Here is a 26244-nt window from a genome sequence, read left to right as displayed (position 1 = left end):
ACAGTTATTCTGTTTCACATAGAATTGGCTAGGCTCATTCATGTGTTCACAATCAGTTGGCAGCCTGCCTGGAGGCTATGTGGTCCCAGATGACCTTACACACATGTCTGGAGTCTTATTTGGGATGGCTGTGTGCACACGTGCTCTCTCTCTCTCGTTCTCTCTCTATGTAGCCTCAAGAGACTAACATGGGCTTATTCACAAGGTGGTAGTTCCTAAAGAGTGATAGCATAAGCTGTATAGCCTCTTGAGTCACTGCTTGAAAGTTCCACAATGTCACTTCTGCTACATTCTACTGGTCAAAGCAAGTCATAATGCAAGCCCAGATTCAAGAGCTGGGGAAATAGACTCCATCTCCTGATGAGAGTAACTGCAAAGCATCTGCAACCATTTTTAATCCACCACAGAAGCAACTAAGGTTGATGTAACTGAAAATACAGGCAGAAGACGGGTGAGCAGAATGGGGTTACTTCAGAAGAATCAGGGAAGACCTGTGAGGTGCTGATACGTGATCCAGCCATTTGAAGACAGAAGATTAAAGGCTGGAAAAACAGCAAGTACAAAGATCCGGACACAGGAATAAGTTCAGTATGTCTGAGGAACAGGAAACGCTCTAGTGTGTCTATAATTCAGTGAAAGACAAAGAGAAAAAAACAGAGATGAGGCTGAAAAGAGAGGTAAGGATCAGATGCTGAAAGGTACTACATTCCATGATAAAGAACTTGGATTTTATTCTAAGTGTAATGGAAAGTCATTGAGGCAAGGGAGAAAAAGCAAGGAGACCACTTAGGAGTTTAGGTGAGAGACAATGTTAATGGAGATGGAAAGAAGTAGTAACGGGATTACAGGTCATAGTTGGGGGATTATGACCAATAAAACTTGTCAGTCAACTTGATGTGGGTCTAGTGAAAATGAGTAACAGTGGCTAGAATCCCTAGTTTTTACCTTGAGCAATTAGGCGGATGGTGGTGCCAATTACCCACTCACTTAAGCTTAAAAAAAAGAACACAATTTAATTTCTACCTCCACTTATCCATGCAATGCTTTTCCTCAGAAGCATTTGTTAGAGTCAAAATAACATGTTGTTGGAGGACTGCTTTTCATAAAAAGAAATCCATGAACCTAAAAACTGCTCCAAAAAACAAAGTTTATTAAATTAAAAAAAGAAAAGAAATCCAATCCAAGAAAATCCAAAAAACTCTGTGTTACAGCAGATGGTAAATGACAAAGAGACGTCAGTCCAAGTACTACAGAGAGGCCGACTCCAGTGCTCTACAAGGTTTGTAGCTAACACTTTTTAACTTAGTCAGTTTGTCCCAAATGACAACATTTTCTGGGGAATTTTCTGAAGAATGTTACAAAACTGTTTTTGCAATACTTATTTTTAAAGAAATTCTTATCCCATGTATTTTGGGTAAATAACATTCTTCATTCTGACATTTCAAGTAAATTTCTAAGAAAAGAGTCATACACAAACATAAGAATCACTGTTAATAGACGACAGGATGCACAATATACTATGAATTTGTTTAAATAACATAACTAGTAGCCTAATCATGTTCCTAGCATTCCCATTATTGGCCATAGTCATATCCTCACATCCTAAAAGAGTATTTGGCTTGGAATAAATTCTCAATAAACAGTAACTGAATCTACATCATAATTCCATGCTAAGATGCTCTGTCCTTCTCAAAATGGAGGCTATGTAATTGATCCACTAGTCACTCAGAACCCTTCCCTCTTCTTAAAAAGAAAAATACAAACCAGAACTTTTCTTCTCCTGAAAATTTGAAACCAAATAAATATTTTTTAAGCAGGATACACTGTACACTTGAAAAACATCTACAAGGTAAGTAGCAAGTCTTATTTTGCCCAGATATACAGAAGGTTAAATAAATGCATTAGAAAGGGCCAAGGCTAGTCCCATATAAATCTCACTATACTCTAAATTATGTTGGCTGGTCATCTACCCAAAATTGTTTCTCTAAAATGCAGACACTGTAAATGCAAGAATTAAAACTATAAAACTTAGAATAAAACATAGGCACAAATCTTCCTGACCTGGGATTAGGCAATGATTTTTTAGATATGACACCAACAATGACAGGCAACAAAAGAAAAAAAAGACAGAATAATTGGTCTTCATTAAAACTAAAAACTTTTGTGCTTCAAAAAACACCATCAAGAAACTGAAAAGACAATCCAAATGGGAGAAAATATTCACACATCATATATCTGATAAAGATCTAATATTCAGAATATACAAAAAAATTCCAACTCAACAATAAAAAGACAAGTAACCCTATTAAAAAATGGGCAAAGAATTTGAATAGACATATTCCAAAGAAGACATACAAATGGCCAATAAGCACAGAAAAAGATGCTCAACATCACGCGTCATTAAGAAATGCAAATCAAAATGACAATGATTTACCACTTCATACCCACCAGGATGGCTATAATCAATAAGACTGATAATAACAAGTGTTGGTGAGGATATGAGAAATCAGAGCTTCTATACACTGCTGATGGGAATGGAAAATTGTGCAGCTACTTTGGAAGTTTGGCAGTTCCTCAAATGGTTAAACTGAGAGTTACCATTTGATCTGGCAATTCCACTCCTAGGTATATACCCAAGAAAACTTAAGACATGTCCAAACAAAAACTTGTACACAAAACGTTCACAGCAGCATTATTCTTAATAGCCAAAAAAGTGGAAATAACTCAAATGTCCACAAACTAAAGAGTGGATGAAAAAAATTTGGTATATCCATACAATGGAAAACTATTCGGCAATATAAAGGAACAAAGCACTAATCTATTCTACAATACAGATAAACTATGGAAACATTATGCTAAGTGAAAATACGAAATGTCCAGAATAGGCAAATCTGTAAAGACGGAAAGTAGATCAGCGGTTGTCAGGAACTAAGAGAACGAAGGAATTAGGAGTGACTACCAATGGGCATGGGGTTACTTTGGGGAGAATGAAAATGCTCTAGAATTAGATAGTGGTAACGGTTGCAAAACTTTGTAAACATACTAAAAACCATTGAATTGTACACTTTAAAAGGGTGAATATTATGGTTTATGAATCATATCTCAAGGAAACAAAAGCAGATACCAAAGAATTGAGATATGACTTGGTCAAGACCCTGAATTATGCCACACTAGCCAGGGACTTTACAGTCTCCAGTTCCATTGAGAATATCCTGTGATAGTATTAAGACACCAGAAGTTCTAAGATGAAGCACTGATTTAGTAATAACTTTTAAGCAAAAAATGAACAAAAAAATTGTCCTTTTTTAATAACCAACAAAATCATATATGAATCCATCCAGTTCCATACTATATTCTTTTCTTCGGAATCAGAAGTAACACTTAAATACACACCTTCATATCTGGGTTCAGGCTCTTCTGAATTGCTTTTGGTCACAGCAGCTCTGTACAGCCTCCTGGCGACAGGTTACATACCACTCTCCTGAGAACCTGTGTTGTTCATCTCTCCTTTGTACAATTTTTAGGACCAACAGCAAAGACAGATGGAAGAATACTGGGTTTTCCCTATATTTTGCATTGGATTAATGCTTTTTCATTCAATGAATTATGCCACTCTGTAAGTTAATCAACTTCTCTTGAATGTCTATGGGAAGCTTTTGGCAGACAGAAGTTTGCTGCCTGAGTGACAGCTTTTCAAAATGCAAAAATCAGTTATAACAATCTCTCCTCACTTTAAAATCTGTAGAAATGTGTCAGTTACCACTGCCTTTTACTGCGTTGTTAGAAAACCTTCAGTAAATATTTAAAGTTAAGATTTAGGTTAAACGGTGTGTGGAGCTGCCAATATAACTAACTCAACTGAAATGACAAGTGGATGAACAGACATACACTGTGTTCAGCTAACTTGTGCACACCCAGGCAGTGACGACCACTGAGTCCCAGCTCTACACGGCAGCTGGCAAGTTTCTGCTGACATCAATTATAAGACATACCCTGACTTCAAAAAAATTAATACATAAAAAAAGGTGCATATGAAAATTAAGAAAATAAAATAAAATTCACAGCCAGAACTTATTTTTAGCTCCTTAATCTCTGTCACCCCTAAGTATGCTCTGAGATCAAGCTATGGGATCATAGTCCTACTCTCTAAATAATGAACGTAAAAATGGTCTTTTCTCATTTATGAGCTTACAGAGAACAATGTTGGATATCTAAGTAACCACTAATGGAAAAGGACCAAGAATAATTTGTCACATATGATGCAGAGTTCATGGGTACAACATAAATGATTATTCTACAGAAAAAATCTGGAAACTTCACACAATGATGAAAAAACTCAAGACTCATAGAACTAGGATTCCTAATCTTTCCTTTATGTACACTTATAGGCAATTGTATTAAGAGAGAGCGATAAAGAGGCCAAATAAGACAGTGCAGAATATTTCCTTTCTGGGCCATTTTATTAAACTTTGTTTACAAATTTAAAGAATGTTTGACCTAAATAATGGCAGGAAAAAACTGTCCAGCTCTTTTCACTTAGCAGATCCATGGCACAAATGTAACTAAATAGTTGAAGCCATCATGTAACAAGCAACCTTGAAGAAAAGTGTTCATCTGGGCACTTTTCTACGCTGTTAGTGGGAGCATAAATTGCTACAATCATTTTGGAAAGCATTTTGGCAATATGGTGAGACCTTTAAAAATATCCATACCCTTTGACTCCAGAGTTCTATTTCTGGGAATCTATTCCAAAGAAATCACCTAAAACAAGTGCAAAGATCTTCCAAGCATGACTTACCAGAGGAAAAAGCAGACACAATCGAAAAAGCCCACCAACAGAGAAAGGATTAAAAAATTGTAGTATATCCACAAGACTAGAGTATTATAGTTATTTCAGAATATTTACCAAGAATGTCTTTCCACTTTTTTCTTTTCCTGATGGTAGTTTGTTTTTTATTTTAAAGTAATATATGCTCATTGTAAAAAAAAAAATTCAAAAAATAAAAATGAAAAACTGAAATCCTTTCATTCTCTTATATTCTATCCCAAACTCTCAAAGTTAACTATTGTTTTTCTGTGTATGTAATTTCTACAAATTTTCTAGGCATATCCAAACTTATCTAACATTTACATATGTGTAATCTTTTGTTTTGTTTTTAACGCAAGCGGGGCCATATTAAGCATGTTGTTCTTCAACTTGCTTCTTACACTTATTTTGGCTGTTGCTCTGTATCAGCACATACAGGTCTACCTCAGTCATTCAAAGTGGATGTTTCAACATACATCAGGTCCTAGACTGATAGATATTCAGGTGGATTAGACTCTTCTGCTTACAGACAATTGTATAACTAAAATACTTAGATGTATAACTTTATGTACTAGTGTGAATATATCTCCTACAAGTAGAATTTCAACATTTTAGGTATTCAAAGTTATAGCCAAATCACTCATGAAAAATATTCCACTGATACCCTCCTCTCTACCTCTCCAAACCATTTAAAATACTAAATACTACCAACTTGTAAATCTCTGCCAATCTGGAGGCTAAATATTTTAATTTGCATATCTATAATTATGAATAAGGTTAAACCACTTTTCTACTTCATAATTCATTTTGTTCTTACAGGCAGAAGATTCCTTGGTCTAATCAGGAAATGAGCCTTTTGTCACGTGTTGTAAACAATTTTTTCAGTTTGTTGTTATCGTTTAACAGTGTTTATAGTGTTTCTTACTATCTAGCAAATTTCTCTATTCTTCCCATTAGAGCTCCTGGATTTTATGTAGGCTTCGAAGGTCCTTCCATCTCAAACATTTTAAAAAGCACATGTTTTCTCCTTTTATAATTTCACTTTTACTGAGAGCTTTCAACAACTGTAAATTAAAATATAGATATATAATTATTTACACAGTTGGAGCTCAACTAGGTAAAAAATAGAAAACTACTACAAGGAAATAAAACATTGACAGTGATTATTGCTGAACAGTAGGATTATATACAATTTTCTTTCTTGTAATTTCCAAATTTTCTACAATGAACATGCATTTCTTTGATAATCAGAAAAAAAATTTCTTAAAACCATCATATTTAAAATTTTTTGTCTGTTATTGATGGTGCTGGCTTCAATTCTCAATCAAGCCTTAGCTGAGTATCTGACTAGATGCCATCTAACACTGAGGCAGTCTTGTATTTACTTTCAACTCCACTGAGACGGATGACATGACAAGAGAAAATCTTCAACTGCCAAATAAGGGTCTGCTGAAAGCAAGAATGATGGTTCCATTTGGGAAGTGAATTTGGACACTACTCACAATGATAGTTACACCTACTAGGTACTTACTATGTGTTAAGTGCTTATACGTATTAATTATTCCTCACAACATCTTTATGAGATATTATTATCTCCATTTTACAGACTGGGAAACTAAGGCACAGAGAGGTTGAGTAACTTGCTCAAACTACGGAAGCTATGAAGTCGCAGAGCCAGGATCGGAATTCAAAGGGTCTGGCTCCAGACGCCCCATTCTTAACTTCTAAGCGAAAATGCTATTTACAAGATCAACTGGAAAAGTGGGAAGCTACTTCTGACAACCTAGAAAGTGTGTAAGAATGGAACTAAGCCACAATAGGCCCTGCCAGTAAGATTCACCCAAAAAATCAAAACACAGGGGCCTATGGGAAATGTGATTTGCCATTATTTTTTACAAATCTCTAGCTTTAGAGATTCGAGACAAAACTTCAGGAGGAAGTTCTTTTCCTCTTTCCTCATTCAGGTGGTGTCTCTACGCTGAGTCCCCAAGCTGAGGTTTCCCAAATCTCATGCCAGTGCGTTGCCACAAGATAAGAGTGCTCTGAAGAGCTGGGTAATAACAACTACTTGTCACATCAACTGTTGCTAACATTAAATTCCTTTAGGAGTAAAAGCTAAAAGTAGCCGAGATTCCTGTGATTTCCCTGGTCGATCTTTTGTTCTTTGCCTCTCTGTCTGCCAACATCTGCTAACATCTTTCAAAATGTGCACATTTTTATCCCATAATGCTGGGGGACATGTCCACTATATTATCTTCAACATGTTACTTTCCCCCAAAAAGTTAGCCCAATTTGGGATGTGTATCTCTGGCAAGCCAATTTTTAGTGCTTTGTGTGAAGCTGAAAGTCAAACAAAAGGTAAACAAATACGAAACTTTCATTCCTCACAGATTCGATGGTGAACTTTTCAGAACGAGCTCTTCTGATTCTGAGCTCTACCCAGCACTAGCGATAATAATGTCATGCTTCCTTTCCCAGCTTTGCCTTTGTCAATATTACCACCTCAAAGACCCCTTCAAGTACCTAAGAGACAAAAATATTTTCAACTTGCTCTTGTGATTTTTTTTTAAATAAAGGATTTAAAAAGCACATAGTTGACCATAAAAATGAAGACTCAAATATAAAGGAAAGGCATATATAAATTTCTGTAAATCAACCTTGTCCTTTGTTAGTACTTGTAAGCTTTTCTGAGTATAAATGGCCAAATTGGACTGGCGATTCTCTGTTTAAGTTGGCGTCAATTTTTAAGAAGTAACAGAGTTTAACTACAGATGAATGGCCATAGATTGCCAGGGATAAGGGCCACAAGCCAGAAACCCAGGAGAGCTCTCTGCAATCTAATTTTGATGTTATGACTGCTTTCCAAGGATTTAGTGTACAAAATTAGCCTCACTTTTCTAATTTGTAAAATGAGGATTAAAATAATTGCACACTGCTGCTATAAAAAATCATGATATCACTATTAGAAATTACTAGGGCATTTATAAGTTGATAGAACAAATGATTATCTTACCAAAAAATAACTGTTTAGATTAGTTTATGAACATACTGTATTTGGAAAAAACAAATGTGAGTAATGAATACCTCTTGATACAGCGCATGTTGATAGTTTCAAATTGCAGGATGTGACCCACAGGGAAATGACAGAGCAACCCCAAAGAGAGAGTAGAGACCTAGAAGAACGTCAGCGAAAAGTTATACAAAAAGGGCTGAACTGGCCCTTTCTTACATGGACTTTCTCATCTCTCACTCCTGCCCAGCCTGTAAGAGCCGCTTACTTGCCTGAGATGAAAACAATGAATCTTAGATGAGTTGTCGGTCACTGTGGCACCTTAGGAGCTTATTTTTAGAGGAAGGATAAACGGGGAGCTAAGAGACCCAAGGAAGATCACAAATGGGTACAATAAATATTTCTAGAGATTTGGAATAGCAAAATAAAACGTGTACTTACGACTTGAGATTCACGAGCTTTAGGAAACATTTTGGCAACATTGAGCCCATCAATGACAATATCAAAAGGAGGACAGTGTTTCACAAAGTTCTGAAATCTCTTAAGTTCCTAAAAAAAAAAGTCAGACGAAACATTAATACGAACTTAGTAAGGACTTTATTATAAACACATTGCTATGACTTTTATTATTGTTTCGGTAATTCAAAATATTCGTCCTTTAAACATACACACACAGAAACATACTTTGAAAATGAAATCTGAAAAAGCCAGCCTAATGGATGCAACTGCATATAATGATCGATACCCCTTATAATCTCCTAGTGCTTTACACTGCACAAGGTACTTTCCCATGCTATTTCATTTGAACGGTAACCAACTATCTAGTCTGCTTAATTGACACACATGACAGTCATGATGAGAATGAAATGTCAAAATCTCTGTGTCCTGTTCCGTAATCCAAGGAGAAGGAAACCTGAGATATGAGAGTCTACCAGTGCAACTGTGTTGAAAGAACAAGGCTCTATAATGTGCGGCTCCACCTCTGTCAGTGAGAGGCTTTTGTTTACTTACGGCTGTTTTGAAGAGTTAAAGACTCATCCATTCGTTCAACAAATATTTGTTGAGCAGCTTCAATGTGCCTAGCAGATACCAAAGAGACAAAATCCCCTAACTTAACGGAGCTTGCATTTTAGAGGGAGGAGACACAAAATAAACCAAATAAATACATAAATTATATTAAACGTCAAGTGTGATGAGTGCTACAGAGGAAAGAAGAGGAGGAGAAAGAGTTTCACTTCTGGTAATGATGGAGTAGTTTGTATTGGACTACCAGATAATATCATAAATTCTACACAACTACTTGAAGCACTAGAGAATGACCAAAGGCAGGCAAAAATTGGAGGGAATACAAAATTTGAAAGAAGTTTTGGTGGTTTCCTACCATGTCGGAAAATTCTTTGACACTCTTGCCCCCCAAAAAAGTGGAGTCTAATTCCTTCCACGTGAATATAGGCTCTGCTTTGTGACTGCCTTACTGAACAGAATGTGGCAGAAGTGATGCTATGGCTTCCAAGGCTAGGTAATGAAAAAGGCAATGGAGCTTCCACTTGGTTTGCCTTCTCAGGATTCTTGTTCTTGGAACCTACTCATCATGAGAAAGTCCAGGCAGAGGCTACGTATTCGTGTTCCACCTGACAGTCCTACTGGGTCCCAGGCAATGGCCAGGATCAACCACGAGATCTATGAGAGTGAGGAAGATGTCAAAATGACTTCAACCCCCATTTGATTAGGACAGTAGGAGACCCAACCAAGAGCCATCCAACTGAGTCCAGTGAAGCCCTAGAACCACGAGGGATAACAATAATAGTAATAAATGACTGTTTCTGTTTAATGCCACTACATTTGGGGTAGTTTTCTATCTAACTATAGATAACCAGAAAAGAAGAGAACTGTACCAGGTGAAATCCGTCTGTATATGGCTATTTGCTAGAGGGCTTTCTCCAGTCAGCATGGTTGGCAGGTGCAGCTGGAAATCAAGCAGAAAGCTGCAGATCTACTGGTTTGAGAAATCAGAAGACAGAGTTCGGGGCTGCCAGAGAGACTAGAAAGTGAGAGGGTGCTAGAAAGGAGGGAACCACAAAAATCACGGCAAAATCTGCCCAAATTCTTGGCTAACTCTCGATCTGTACATGCACAGAAGAGACTCCAAAGGGCCCAGCAAAAAACCAACAGACGAAAGACTTGAAAGACCTCAGCAGAGATGTCAGCTACTATCCACTGCAAAGGAGACAGAGTCTGGCGTCTGAGTCTAAGCAAGTTTAACAGCCTGCTAAAGCAAAAAATCAATTGTCTCCAGAAGAAGATAACAAAATCCAGAGCCTTTGCAATGTGTCCTTCACAATGTCCAACAAACAATTAAAAAATTAACATGAGAAGAAACAGGAAAATGTGACCCAGAGTCAAGAGAAAAGAAGTCAATAGAAATCAATCTATGGTCCAGATGCTGGAATTAACAGGCAAGAATTTTAAAGCAGTCATTATAAATACATGCAAGAATTTAAAGGAAAATACAGTTATAATGAATACAAAAAAGAGAAAACACAAACTATAAAAATGAACATTCTAGAACCAAAAAGCACAAATATGAAATAAAATATTCACAGGGTGGATTTAACAGCAGATTGGAGATGGCAGAAAAGTCGGTGAACACAAATGGCAGAGCAATAGAAATGACCTAATCTCAAGAAAAAAAAGATTGAAAGGAAAAGATGAAAAGAGCCTCAGAAACATGTAGAACAATGTGCAGAACAGACTAACATACGTGTAATTAGACTGCAGAAGGAGAGGACAGAAAGCAAAAGGTAGAAAAAATATTTGAATAATGGCCAAAATTTCCCCAAATTTGGTGAGAAACATAAAGACTCAAGAATAGAGCAAACTCGAAGCAGGATAAATGCAAAGAAAATATAACTAAAACCATAACTAGGCATACCATAGTAAAACTACTGAAAATTAAAGATAAAGAGAAAATCTTAGAAGCAGTCAGAAGAAAAGGATACATTACATACCAGAGAAAAATGATACAAATGACAACTGAATTCTCATCAGACACAATGGGAACAGAAAACAATGATAACTTTAAAGTGATGGCAGAAAACAAACAAAAAACTGTCAGACATCCCAGAATTCAATATCTAGAAAAAATCCTTCAAAAATTTGGGTAAAAAAATAAGGTGAAATAAAGATATTTTCAGGTAAATGAAAACCGAGAGAATTCACCATTAGCAAACCTGCATCACGAGAAATGCTAAGGCAATTTCTTCAGGCTGAAGAAAAATAAAATCAGTTGGAATCCTGGATGTAGAAGAAGAAATGAAAAACATTAAAACAGTAAATATATGGGTAATTATAAGAAAGTATATTTTTTTCTTCTCTTAATTTCTTTAAAAGACATGACTGCTTAAAATAAAAATTATCATAGCACTGTATTATGGGCATTAAAATGTACGCAGATGTGGTCTATACGACAATAATAGCATAAAGACCACGAAGTGGTAAGTGGAATTCTACTGCTGCAAGGTTCCTACGTTTTATGTGAAATGGTACAACCTAAACTCTAAGGGAACTGGATTAAGTTAAGGATTCATATTGTAATCCTAAATCATATATTTAAAAAACTGCAGAGAAGGTATAGACAAAAAGCCAGCAGAAGAACTAAAGGGGCGCCAGCCCTGTGGCCGAGCAGTTACGTTCGCACGCTCTGCTTTGGCAGCCCAGGGTTTCGCCCGTTCAGATCCTGGGCACAGACATGGCACCACTTGTCAGGCCACGCTGAGGCAGCATCCCACGTGCCACATCTAGAAGGACCCACAGCCAAAAATACACAACTATGTACCAGGGGGCTTTGGGGAGAAAAAGGAAAAATAAAATCTTAAAAAAAAAAAAAGAACTACAGGAATACTAAAAAAATTTTTTTTTCTTTTTCTTTTTTTTTTTTGAGGAAGATTAGCCCTGAGCTAACTACTGCCAGTCCTTCTCTTTTTGCTGAGGAAGCCTGGCCCTGAGCTAACATCTGTGCCCATCTTCCTCTACTTTTTTATATGTGGGATGCCTACCACAGCATGGCGTGCCAAGCAGTGCCATGTCCGCACCTGGGATCCAAATCAGCAAACCCCGGGCCACCAAGAAGCAGAACATGTGAACTTAACCGCTATGCCACCAGGCCACCCCCTAAAAAAATTTTGATTAGTCCAAAAGAATATGAAAGGAGGAACAGAGCGCCAAAAAAAAATGGTGAAATAGAAAACAAATAGCAAAATAAAATAGTGAAATCCAACGCTATCAAAAACGCTGTTTCTAATACATGTACTCTAACTATAAAGATCCAGATAAGCTGAAAGTGAAAAGCAGGAGGAAAACATATAGCATGCATCAGCAAACTTAAGACAGCTGGAGTGGTAGCATTAATGTCAGACAAAATAGACTTCAAGAAAAGGAGTATTACAAAAAATAAAAAGGGATACTTCACAATGACAAGATCAACAAATCAGGAAGTCATACTCATAAATAAGAACATAGCTTTGAAATACATGAAGCAAAACTTGACAGAACTGGAAGGAGAAACAATTCTACAATTATAGAAACAAGTCTACAATTATAGATGAGATTTCAACACTTCTGTCTCCATAATAATAGAACAAGTAGATAGAAATCAGTAAGAAGACACAAACTACACTAGTAACTACTTTAACTGGATTGATATCTAAAGGACACTACACCCAGCAATGGCAGAATATTCATTCTTTTCAAGTACACATGGAACACCAACACTGAACACAAGCTCTAGGCCATAAAATGTCTCAACACATTTCAAAATATTAAAATCTGAAAGTAAGTTTGCTGATCACACACACACACACATACATTAAGTCAGAAACCAATAGCAGAAAGATGTCTATAAATGTCCCAAATATTTCTATATAACGCATAGGTCAAAAAAGAAATTACACATGAAATTAGAAAATATTTTGAACTAAGTGACAATGAAATATTAAATATCAAAATTCATGGGATGCATTAGAGCAACACTAGGGAGAAATGTATAGTTTTAAGTGCTTATATGAAAAGGTCTAAATAAATCATTGGTCTAAGTTTTCACCTTAAGCTAGAAAAAGAAGAGTAAATTAAATTTCAAAGAAAGTAGAATAATAAAGCGCAGAATCAAAGAAACAGAAGAACAAGAAAATTAACACGGGAAAAAGTTGGGGGAAAAATCAATCTCAATCCCCATCTCACATCACACTTCAAGGTTATTTTGAAACAGATCATAAATCTAAACCAAAAGCCAAAACTAAGAAAATTCTAGCAGATAATAGGAGAATTCTTCACAACATCATATTTAGCAAAAATTTGTTGGGCAACACATAAGTCAACACATAGTGTGCCTCTTGATATGATGCCTCTGAGAAGAATACAAGAGCATTTTTGTGATATTCTTGCCAAAAACGCATAACCTGAATCCATCATAAGGAAACATCAGATAAACCCAAAGTGAGAGACATTCTACAAAATAATAGGCCTATAGTTTTTTTAAAAAGAAGTCCAAGAAAGACAAAGAAAACTGAGATTTTTTGTTGCAGATTAAAAAAGACCAAGGAAACATGACAACTAAACCCAATGGGTGATCCTGGATTGGGTCTGGGGATGGAAAAGCTTATAAAGGACATTATTGGGACAAGTGACAAAACCCAAGTATCAATAATATTATTGTATCAATGTTACAAAGAAGAAGAACTCCCTTTAGGCGAATAAGCACATGAAAAGACACTCAATATAATTCATCATCAGGGAAACGCAAATTTAAAACCACAGTGAGGGGGGCCAGCCCTGTGGCTGAGTGGTTAAGTTCGTGCGCTCCGCTGCGGCCGTCCAGGGTTTTGCCAGTTCGGATCCTGGGCTCGGACATGGCACCGCTCATCAAGCCACGCTGAGGCGGTGTCCCACATGCCACAACTAGAAAGACCCACAACTGAAATATACAACTATGCCCTAGGGGGATTTGGGGAGAAAAAGCAGAAAAAAGAAGACTGGTGACAACTGTTAGTTCAGGTGCCAATCTTCAAAAAAATAAATAAATAAAAATAAAATCACAGCGAGATATCATTATACACCCACTAGAATGGCTAAAATTACAAAGACTGACCATAACCATGATGCGGAGCAACTGGACCTTTCAAACATTGCTGGTGGGAGTACAAAATGGTACAACCACTTTGGAAAACAATCTGGCAAATTTCTCATAAAGTTAAGCATATATTTAACCTACAACTCAGCAATCCCACCTCTAGGTATTTATAGAAGAGAAATGAAAACCTACATCCACACAAAGACTTATGCATGAATGCCAATAACAACTTCATTCCTAACTGCTAAAAACAATTCAAATGTCCATTAACTGGTGACTGAATGAAAAAAACGTAGTATATCCAGACAATGGAATACTATTCATCAATAAAAAGATACTGTTGATACACAACATGAATGATTCTCAAAAGTTTTATACTAAACGAAAAAGGTAGACATAAAAGGCATAGTGTAAGATTCCATTTACACAAAATTTAAGGCAAAACTGCACCAACAGAAAGCAGATTAATGGTTCCAGGGAGGAGGGAGAGGGAACTGCCTGCAACGAACACAAGGGAACTTTTGGTGGTGATGAAAATGTCCCATATCTTGATTACGGAGGTTATTACAGAACTGCATGCATTTGTCAAAACTCACTGAATTATACACTGGCAAATTTTAGTATATGTAAACTATACCTTAAGAAAGCTGATTAAAAAACGTAAGAAAGAAAACCCTACCACTATACATATTTCATCTTCAGAATAACCACTGATCCATATGCGTGCTTTCGTTTCTCATCTGACTTCTTTAGTTTGTCTAGCCCCACCAGCTACAGTTGTGGGACCATCCCCTTTCCTTTCTATTCAGCAAAAGACTTTGTTTTAAAATTTCTTTGCTCAAATACATTTCCTACAAAGTGTTTAGAAAGTTCCAATTAATATCAAAACTAACTAAATATTAGTTGGAATAGGGACACTATTTTTTGTAAATGAAAATAAAGCTATCAAGGAGAATTAAAACAGTTTACACATAATATGACCAATTTTGTTTCAGTCTGAATGAATCAAGGAAAACAAAATAAGTGCATTAAATTTCTAAATTTCAGGTTCACTAATAATTAACAAGGAAAAGATTTCCCACTACACTTCTAATTTATCATTTTGGTGCTGCTCTTAGTACCATGTTATATTCACCTCAGGAGTAATGACAAAGTAAGGGAGCTCAGTATTACTGGCAAAATGGACATCTGTAAAAATCATGAGTTAAACCAGATAACTTATAAAATCCCCTTCCAGTTCTGATCTTCTATGTTAACAAGACTTGGAAATCCCTTAAAATCACAGAATGGAAAAGGGTATGCCGGATGGCGTGTTTGAAAGGTGATCTCGGGAGCCTCTGTGCAGTCACAGGACATGTAATAAAATGCCACCGAAGACTCTCCTCCTGAGCCGTGTCTTCTAACAGACGGACAGCAAAACCCAAGACGTCAGGTTGGGTTTTTTTCCCATTACTAAAGCTCCGTTTACTAAGTATGTTACTACTCAGGGATTCTTTGTAATACTTCTGGTGGGCCCCCAAGATGCTTACTTTTCAAACTAAACAAATTTATGTCACAGCACTCAAAAGCCACTGAGAAGACCATGCTGATAAGGCATGACAAAGAGCAGACCTACTGAGAGAGCACGCTGACTGTGGCATGGGGCATTACAGGTCTGCAGGTTTCACTGTTTTAATGGAGGGTAAATTTAAATGAACAACAATTATTTCTCTCTAGGGCTACTGCTGAGACTGTACTTGAGTGCAGATTAGCTAATGATCTGGTATGCAAAAATCCACTGACATTTTGATGATTTGTTTCTTGACTGTTAATAAAAGTTCTTTTTTTGTAAAAATAATTTTATTGAGATATAATTCACCTACCATGCAATCCATTCGTTTGAAGTGGATTCAACATCACCACAATCTAATTTTAGAATATTCTTGTTCCTCCCACAAGAAACTCCATACTCATTAGCAGTCAATCCCCATCCCCCGACCCTACTACACAGCAACCACTAATCTACTTTCTATCTCTACAGATTTACCTATTCTGGACATTTCACATAAAGTGAATCATACAAATATATGGTCTTCTGTGATTGACTTCTTTCACTCAGCAAAATGTTTTCAAGGTTCAACCACGTTGTAGCATGAATCAGTTCTTTTTATTGCTGAATAACATTCCACTGTATGGGTATACCACGTTTATTTATCCATTTATCAGTTGGTGGGCATTTGGGTTATCTCCACTCTTTGGCTATTACAGATAATAACCGTGTACAAGTTTTGAACATCTGTATCAAGTTTTGCATGGATGTCTGTTTCATTTCTCGTGGGTATATACCTAGGAGTGGAATTGTCAGGTCATATGCTAACTCTTTTTGAGGAACTACCAGACTGTTTTCCCAAGTGGTTGTACCATTTTACATTCCCAGCTGCAATGAATGAGGCTTCCAATTTCTCCACATCCTCACCAACACTTTCTCTCATCCGTCTTTCTGATGAGAGCCATGCTTGCGGGTGTGAAGTGGTATCTCATTGTGGTCTTTATGTACGTTTCCCTAATGACTAACGATGTTGAGCATCTTTCATGTGATCACTGGCCTAAAGAGAGTTCTTCATTTTTGTAACATATAGGCTTTATAAATTCAATGTATATCTCCTTCAGCAATAGTCACAACTTCTGTTATCTTTCCTCATTTTATGCTTTTAAGTTTAAATTTGAAGAAGGTAACTTCACAGGAAGTGTAAATGCTATGACTTGGAAAAGTTTGTTAACTAAATGCCTACAGGGATCAGGCAGGTAGTGTCAATTAGTAAAATGGGCCAAGTCTAAGAAAATATAATGGAGCAGGCAAATGATAAACAGAAAATGGCATTAAGTCTCATTGTCCGAGATTCAACAGAAAGAGGTCAAGACTGTGAGGAAGTGGAGAACGCAGGTCCCTTAGAAAGGAAGCAGTCCAGTGCTCAGTCCAACTAATTGCTGCCACACAAAAATAAAGACCCAGGGTTCACAGACTTGATTTTTCAAGGAAAGCAAAAAATCCGGCCTTTTGAAATAATGTCAAATAATGTTTTGGAAGAGTAAAACACAAAGAAGCTCAAACAAAAAAACATATATGGGCTGGATTCTGCCCTTAGGCCACAAGTTTATAATACACTCACTTGGTCAGTCAACACAGTTTTATTAAGCACCTGGGACATGCCAAGCAATGTTCTAACTCCCAGGAACAGAACATAAACAAATGTCCTGCCCTCAAGGAGTTTATATATTAGTGGGGAGACAAGCAATACAAGGTAACGAATAGATAATTTCAGGGAGAGATAAGTGCCTTGAAGAAAAATTAAGCAGGGTAAGGTGTTGGCACCACCCTCCCGAGCCCCTCTACTTTAGATATGGTAAAAGGGAAAGGCCTTTCTAACGAGGTGAGATTTGAACAAACCTGCAGGAAGTGAGGGAGTAAACTATGCTTCCTCTGGGGGAAGAGCCTTCTAGGTCGAGGAGAGAACTGCTAAGGCCCTTACTAAACACCAAAGAGCTTTGCATGTTTGAGGATTGACAACTAGGCAATTGGGAAGCTCAAAGAATAATTTATAAAGTCTTTATGTATTTATGCTTGAGTTTAAATTTTAAAAAGCAACTCTTGCTTATGACTACACTAAGGAAAGAGTAAATAAATGCAAAAGCAATTCTAAAACAGTTAATCAAAAGTTTTAAACTCTCTACCTTATTCAACCTCTTATTAGAAACAATGAAGCAGAACTGATATTTGTTATTTTGTGGTTGTTACCTAATCACAAAGGAGTAGGAAATGATCCAAAGATGTGCAGCAAGAAAGAGAAATAAGGGGGCCGGCCCAGTGGCGCAGCGGTTAAGTTCGCACGTTCCGCTTCGGTGGCCCAGGGTTCGCCAGTTCGGATCCCGGGTGCGGACATGGCACCGCTTGGCAAGCCCTGTTGTGGTAGGCATCCCACGTATAAAGTGGAGGAAGATGGGCATGGATGTTAGCTCAGGGCCAGTCTTCCCCAGCAAAAAGAGGAGGATTGCTGGCAGACATTGGCTCAGGGCTAATCTTCCTCAAAAAAAAAAAAGAAAGAGAAATAAAAGCACGGCACAGCTTATACGCTACACGTGACACATAAGCTCTAGAACAGAGGTGACTCCAAGCCTGCCATCAAGGAGCTGACTTCATAATTATAAATGAATCTAACAACAGACATAGCAACAGAACATGACTCTTCTATTTATTACTCCTCTTACATTATGAATGAGAAAGCAAACATGTTAAGCAACTGATTTTTCTCAACAAATGATATGCAAAGAGACACTAAAACTTTTTCTACCTTTCCACTTAGAAGAGGTTAAAACTCTTCAATTTTTTGGAATGATGGTTCATATGTTTATGATGCTTTACTTCTATTCTGAGACTTTGATACAAATCTCACCAGGAAATTCAAAATAGATCTCTCTCTTTATTTTACTTAGTTAATTCCTACTCTAGAATACCAATTAAGGGGAAACAGGAGGAGTACAGTAACGTATACTCAAAACTTTACATTATAAAAGAAACAGTGATCTTGACACGTTAATTATATCTAATGTACCACAAACATCAGATATTTTCCAAAGATTAGAAGAAAGGGAATATTAAAACAACTGGCTTTAGTCACAGTAGATATGGAAAAACAGGGGAATACCAGCTATTTTGGTCGGAAGCACTGCTCTCAACATGGGAACAACAATAAAAAATGCATCTCTGCATCTAATGGCAAATTTCTTTGCGTGCCTTCTTAAGCATGGAATCCAAACAAATCCTAATTAAAAAGAACACTAACTTTTTAATTAGTTAAATTAAACATAACTAATTAAATGACTGCCTTAATGTAGCCAGGGAAAAATGAAGTCACATGTCTAAAAAATGTCACTGCAATGCAATAACTAATAATCTTAGAAAGTTTATACTCATTTAATAGCAAGTTACGTTTTAGGAGATGTTTTTCATTTAGCAATTATAGCTATAATTACTATAGTTCAGTATTCTATTTAAAAATACTTATAATCTTAACTGAGTTTTCTGACTCTAGTAAGAAGAAAAAACAAACAAATAAAAACCAAAAAAATCCTTCTTGCTACAAATACATAAAAGGCTGGATAAAAAACTACAAAAAATACTTAATGCATGGTTGAACTTGCAAAAAAGAAAAAGGAATAAATCTTCAAGTGCCAGAGATAAAACTAGATCTGAAAATCAGAATGGTAAGGATAAGAGATGATGCTAATATCGTCCAGGAGAGAAGGAAAGAGGAAAAATGGGATGGGTATTAGCAAACAGGGGCTTGGCTTTTGAGATCCCCATGGGAACTGTGGATCTATCAAACCTTGGGCCCAAATGAGGGGAGAGGTTGGAAGTGAACTCCTGAGTAAATGAGGAACCTTTAAAAATTAGTACATTGATGTCAAAACCCAATACACCAGCTTCTCTATCTCTACCAGGGGTCTAAGTAAGAAAAAAAATTTCTTAAGAAAAATAAGCTCCAGGTTGACATCTTAAATGGGTTTGGAGTACAAATTTAGACAAACTGTGTGATACAAAATCATCATGCTCCACTGAGAAATTACACAAAGACTGGTTCTGGGCTAGTAACACCCCATGGGCACTCGGCAGAAGCAAACACAAAACCTCTCTGAAGAGACACTCTGAACAATCCAGGCAACAAAGGACTCTCGTAGAAAGAGCAAGCCCCCCCAAAACTGGACTCACCAATTTAAAATTACAAAACACAAGAGTAAACAATCCACCATGAGTGAGAGCCTTTGACACAACAGAAGAATTAGAGCCCAAAGAACTCAGGATGAAGGATAATAAAAAGTCTAAGAGACAATATTAAATAAGTATGTAAAAATAATTAAAACATAAAAGAATCAGAAGAAAAGACAAAGACCATTAAAAAACGAAGAGGAAAATTTGAAAGAGAAGTTTCTAAAGTTAAAATTCTAAAATAATTGAAACTAAATGGATGGGGTAAAATCCAAATATCCTTCCACCGGTCAATAAACAAATTGTGGTAAATTCATACACTGAAATATGCTCAGCAATGAAAAGGAATTAGGGATACATGCAGCAAAACAAATTCAAAAACATACTTAAAACTAAATCTAATATATTGTATAAACAAATAACATTATATTAAGTGAAAGAAGACAAAAATATTATAGATTATATGATTCTATTTATATGAAATTTCCAGTAAAAGCAAAACTGCAGAGACAGAGAGCAGGTCAGTGGTTGCTGGGGCGAGGAGCAGGAGCAGAGAGTGACCTCAAAAGGGCATGATGAAACTTTCAGGGGTGATACAAGCATTCTAAAACTGAATAGTGGTGATGTCATACAAGTGCAAAAATTTACTCAAAATCATTGAACTGTACACTTAAAATAGGTCAATGCTATGGTCTGTAAATTACTGAAACATTAGGGGAAAAATCCCTAAATGAATGGGTAGAGAGAAGAACAGACATGTCTGAAGTGAGAAAATAGTGAACTGGAAAATAGATCTGAAGAAGTTACCCAGAATGCAATTCACAGAGATAAAGAGATGAAATATACGGAAGAGAGAGTAAGAGACATGAAGGAGAGTGAAAGGGGCCAGCAAGACTCTAATAGAAACTTCAAGAGAAGCATTATTTGAAGATATAAGGGCTGAAAATTATTCAGAACTGATTCAAGACTTGAAACCTCAGATTCAAGAAGTTCAGTGAATCCCAAGCAGGAAAAATAAATGCAAGCACACATACACATCATAGCAGAATAGCAGAATGAAGAAAAAAATCTCAAGAGCAACAAGGGAGACAGAGAGGATCTACAATGGAACGAAAATGGCACCAATAGCAAACTTCTCAACAGTAACTAGAATAGAGGCCAGAAGACAACGGAATACTATCTTCAAAGTGTTGAGGAAAAATACTAAATTCTATATAGTTAAACTATGATTGAAGTAGGTATTTTCAGACAAAGAATAAAATAGTTTACCACTCTTATCCTGTCACTGAAAGAATATCATTCAGGAAAAGGTCCAACAGGAAGTCTGGGGTTGGGTGAGAATGCGAGGGCTGGACCTATAAAGATCTGTGTCCCTGGCATACAGGTGGTAGAGAAAACCACAGGAGTGGGTGAAAATGGACAGGGAGAGTGGGCAGAGTAGGAAAACAGGAAGGAAGCCCTGAGAAATGCCAAAAACTAGGGGACAGACAGAGGACATATTTTATTATTGTCCTCTTAATAAATAAGAGGACAAACTTGGTTGCATCTATGAAGAAAGAGCAATGAGCTTTAAGGAGAGAACAGCAGGAGATGCAAAGGGATCTGGCAAAAATAAAACAGAAATGCAAGAAAAAACAAAATGCAACAGCAGAATTAAATCTTCGGTGAAAGCCGTAAAGATTGGAAGTAACATACTAGAACATGGATTTTGTGAAATGCAGCACAAACTCTGGAAAATTCTAGTAGAACGCAGAGGAAAAAAACAAAAAGAGAGTTAAGAGAAGGAACATTATAAAGGACAGAGACTAGAGGTCCAACTTAAGCCTCACAAGGGCGCTCCCAAGGAATAAATCAGAACAAAAAGATGAGAACCAATCATTTAAAAAAATATATCTTTCCTAAGATTAAAAAATATCTAAATCTTTAAGGACTCATGAGGTTCAGGGAAACTTAATGATAAAATTCACCTAGTCCTCTTCCCATAAAAGTTTTAATTTGGGGGTTGAAGAAAAAAAAATCCTATATATATCCAGGCCAAATAATAATAACAACACAAAGACTTCTACAGAGATTTCCATGTGCCATGTAGATCACAAAAACAAGAAATCTAAGTGTGTTTCATCTATTAACTCTCTTATTCTTCTGTCAGTGGTATGAGGTAGGTATTACCATTTTCTCCACTTAACAGATTAGAAGACTAAAGCAGAGAGAAGTTAAGCACGTCACATAACTAGTTAAGTGGTGGACTTGGGATTTGAAACATAGAAGTCCATGCTCTCATATGTTCTACTACACCTCAGAGCAAGAAAAGTCAAGCTGGGAACCCCAAAAGCCAGAAGACAATAAAACAACTATGTTCGAAGACAGTGGAGTAGTTCCCACCCGGGCCTGTGCCCCCTGGCACCTGCCTTGTAAGTTTTTCCTCCTTCCCGGACAGCACATATTATTAAGTTCTTTAGCAAGGCACATCAGTCAAGACAACTGCCATTCCCCACAAGGTACTGGGAAACAATGAAAGAGAAATGCAAATGTCCTTCATGAGTTCTCTTATTGAGAAATCCTACTTGCTTTGATGTGCTCTCCCTAGTGTATTTAGGAGAGATATCCCTCCCTCTCTTGCTCTCCCCAAAAAACGACTTATAAGGACTAATGGGATTTCACCTGAATAGATGCCTAATGAAGTATTTTTCAACTGCAGGTCACAACCCATTACTGAGTTGTGAAATCAGTTTAATAGGTTGGAACCAGAATTCTAGGGGAAAGTAAACAATTAAAATACAGTGCAACACATGTAGCAAGAGAACGTAATTTTTTGTATGTAAAATTTTTTTTCAGTTAGTAGATGGGTTGTTTCATAAAATGTATTTTGCACTTGAGTTGTGGTCAAAAATGTTTAAAAGCCATGGGTAATGGGACTCTGTAATATATACAAAACATGATTTTGCCCCAGGGAACATTATTAATACATTTTATCACAGACCTATAATATTTGTCCCTTGAAAGTTTATTTAAAAAAGGGCCAAAACCTCAGTCCTATGGATGAGCTCTTCTACATATTAAGACATATTATAAAACTACAAAGCCCAAAACAGTGTGGTCATGCACACACATTAATGAATCAGAACAGAAAGTCCAGAAACAGACCCAAATATATATAGGAATCTGATACATGCTACAAGTGCCATTCCAACCTAGTCAGGGAAAAGACGGGTTTTTAGATAAATAGTGTTGACACAATTAGGTAATTAGCTGGGAAAAAATCAAGTTGGTACTATACCTCATTTACATCAGAAAAAATTCCAAATGATCAGAAATTCAAAGGGAAAACAACAAAAGCAAGAGCAGCAGCGGGCAAAAGGAGGTTCTTTGTTTGTGTTTGTTGTTTGTTTTTAAATAATCTTGTAATGGAAAAGGCCTTTCTAAATATGCAACCCAGGAGCCATAAAAGAAAACTTTGATAAATGTGACTATTTAAAAATGTGCATGGAAAAAAAACTGCAGGTAAAAAAAAGCCTCAAAAAATCTGTAATTCAAATAACAAATTTTTCAAAAAAAGAACTCCTACAAACCAATAAAAAACCCTCAATAATTCAAGTAAAAAATGGGCAAGACAGAAGCAAGCAGTTGGCAGAAAAGAAAGACAAGTGGCTTTTAAACCCATGAAAAGATCCTCGACTTACTTACTAAGAAAAATGTAAATTGACTCTACACTGAGACTCCATTTCTCACTTAAGATGGGCAAAGATCAAAACGTGTGATGACACACTGGAACACAAAGCTGTGGAGAAACAAGAATGCTCATACTTTGTTGATCAGTATGCAAGTATACTGAGAAAATTTCCATGAAGGCCAGTCAAAATTGATATCTCCCCATTCCCCCGGGAATTCAACTTGCAGGAATCTATCTTACAGCTGTATTAGAATATATGAGAAATTACGAACGTGTAAGATGATTCACAGTGGCATTTTTTTAATAGTAAGAAACTTAACCTAAATTTTCATTAATAGAAGACTAAATAAGAAACCAAATTAGTCATTCTACACAATGAAAAACCATACAGCTAGAAAGAAAAAAAAAGAGGAGGAAGAGGAAGAGGAGTGAGGGGGAAGGAGGAAGAAGATAATCTATTTTTTTGTCTTGAGATACAAAATGATAGCCCACTATCAATTACATAAAGGACTGAAAAGGTTTCACTAAACAATTCTCAATCATCTCGAATCAAGAGTTAAAGACACATGTTCTCTAGCAGCTAAGTATATTTCCAAGCCGATTTTTCTACTAAATACCCCAGACAGAATGAAATTTACTCACAAGTATAAAGTTATTTCTTAAATCGTGCCTGGGCTTTGGGAAATAGATCTTATTCAGGTAAAGATGGTTTAGAAATTAAATTTCTAGGTAGAACAAAAAGCCATATTCTTTTAATCCCACTCTCTTTCCCTTTCATGTCATATCCTAACAGACTTACAGAGAACAGCTAAAAGAAAGGCAAAAAAACAACATATCTTTCATCACAGAATCTTGCTCCTAAATTAGAAAGAAACAGATCGGGCATGGAAAGGCAATAACCCGCTTGGATCCTGCAAATCCAGAAATGCTATCAACCACGTTTTTGTTTGTTTTTTAAATTCTGCTTTCAGTTCAAGGAGTTCATCCATGCTCACACACCCTGGAAATCCCCTCTGCTGCGCAGCCAACCAGGAGCCTGCTCTGAGGCACCAGCACAGGGCCCAGCTCCCTCCCTCCCTGGAAGCAAACACGCAGAATATTTAAGTCCTTTCACCGGGTGATCCCCAAACAAAACAAAACAAAGCAAAACAAAAACGTTGCACAGATAAGACTCACTGAAGAACCTTTTAAAAGGAAATCAGAAAGTCAACACTTATTTTTCAAATAAGGGAGAGAAATGGCTTGAAGAAAAATTGAGCACTATACATAGACAGAACTTAACTAAGAGAACTCAGAAAGAATTTCCAGAGAAAAGCAATTACGCAGAGTTGCCCAAGGCTCTTTTTAAGAATCTTTGTAGATTCTTCATTGTTCACCCCGAAAAAGTGACCAAAATCAAAATGCTTCCTTTACTAATAAGTCTGGATACGATGTTATTATCCTCCTCCTCAGGGACATGCACAAACCCTCAGAGGAGCTGTGAGGACACTGGAGCCTGGACTAGCGATGAGCTAACCTGAGTTTGCATCTTCCCAGCTGGGCCAGCCATTAGCTCATAGGACTTTGGTCAACTCACTTCAGTTTCCTGGGCCTCGGGTTCCTCAGCTATAAAATGGGGCTGCCTACTTCAGAAGGCTATTGTAAGGACTCAATAAAATGAAATGATTTGACTATAGAAAGTCTATACTACAAAAGCCTCTACACGTGTTTTAGGTAACTAGTAATAGTACAAGTTTTACCAATGGTTTGTCACCATTTAGAACTCTGGATTTTAATACAGGATACCAGGAAAATAACTTTCCCTGCTTTCTGTTCCCGACTCAGAAACGGGCTCCTGTCTTCATATGGCCATAGAGGAGATGGATCCCCGTAAGTACCAATAACCTAACTGCCTCCACAAGAATAAGAAAAACATGTTCTACGTTTCGTTTGTGCCCAGGCGTTCTGATTCAGGGGCCAAAGAGACCATTCGGCCCATGCCCTTCAAAGGGTCTATCCCGGGACTAGATCCGCTGCCCTTGCAGTGCACGTGTAGAGATGATTCATAAATCAAGTGCTCTCTGCTGGAGCTTGCCTGTAGCGCATCCCTGTAGATTACCTTATGTTTCACAATGTGTATGTGGGTTCTGATTCTATCCTCAAAACAATCCTACTAGAAAACTGAGATGTCGAGGGGAAAAAAGACCAAGCTAATAACTACATAAAAAATACGGAGGCTCTATTTCTGACTCCTACTTAACTCATTACTTTAGAGCTGAATGAGCTATTTCTTTTGTTTATAAAGTAGAAACAACAATTTATCAGTTGTATCTGCAAAAGTCATCAAAGTTTAAAATTTTCTTACAGCAGTGAAGTAGAATTTACTATCATCTATACCCAATTTTATTACTGATTAAAAAAGAAAATGGTTTGGATTGTCTTTTTGTCCTCTTTTAATGAAAAAAAAATCAAGAATAGAGAAGGGAAAATTTTAAATTCCTGGAATTTCTAGTGCCTAAGATAAACAATACTAAATCTGACTAATGTTCAATAGCATACAGTAAATCTTCCTGCATTGCAGTAGCAAGAAAGTAGCCCATGGAAGCTGTCCACATGAAGGGCAGAAAGGAAATGGGAAGTGATTTTACCCTGAAAGAAACTGGAAAGGTGAAAGAGTCAAGCAGTAAATGGGAGAGGCAAGACTACTCAGGTAGAAGTCTTGGGGATATCCCGGGAACACTCACGGGCTCAAATGACGTGTCTTGTACATCTCATCAGTGGTTTTCCCTTCTAGGTCTAACTTGTGCAAATATTGAATAACTTAAGAGCAACGTACAACTGGAAGATGAGTCATCCCACCAGTAATCAACAAGATTAGGGAAATTCTATTTTCCTGTGAACTCTGACACAG

The 26244-nt window shown here is 36.8% G+C and overlaps 1 protein-coding gene across 3 annotated transcripts in view; it reads right to left on the bottom strand.

Moving 5' to 3' along the window:
- PRORP (protein only RNase P catalytic subunit) overlaps window positions 1-26244 on the bottom strand; it is a 115514-nt gene that overhangs the window by 64868 nt on the left and 24402 nt on the right. For all 3 annotated transcript variants that reach the window (XM_008512956.2, XM_008512954.2, XM_008512955.2), the window contains exon 5: window positions 8259-8366. In XM_008512956.2, coding sequence (XP_008511178.1) covers window positions 8259-8366 — 108 coding nt within the window. The remainder of the gene's footprint in view (window positions 1-8258; window positions 8367-26244) is intronic.

Source organism: Equus przewalskii, chromosome 1 (genome assembly GCF_037783145.1).
Source record: "Equus przewalskii isolate Varuska chromosome 1, EquPr2, whole genome shotgun sequence".
Taxonomy (NCBI): Eukaryota; Metazoa; Chordata; class Mammalia; order Perissodactyla; family Equidae; genus Equus; species Equus przewalskii.
This window is presented reverse-complemented; position numbering and strand designations above follow the sequence as displayed.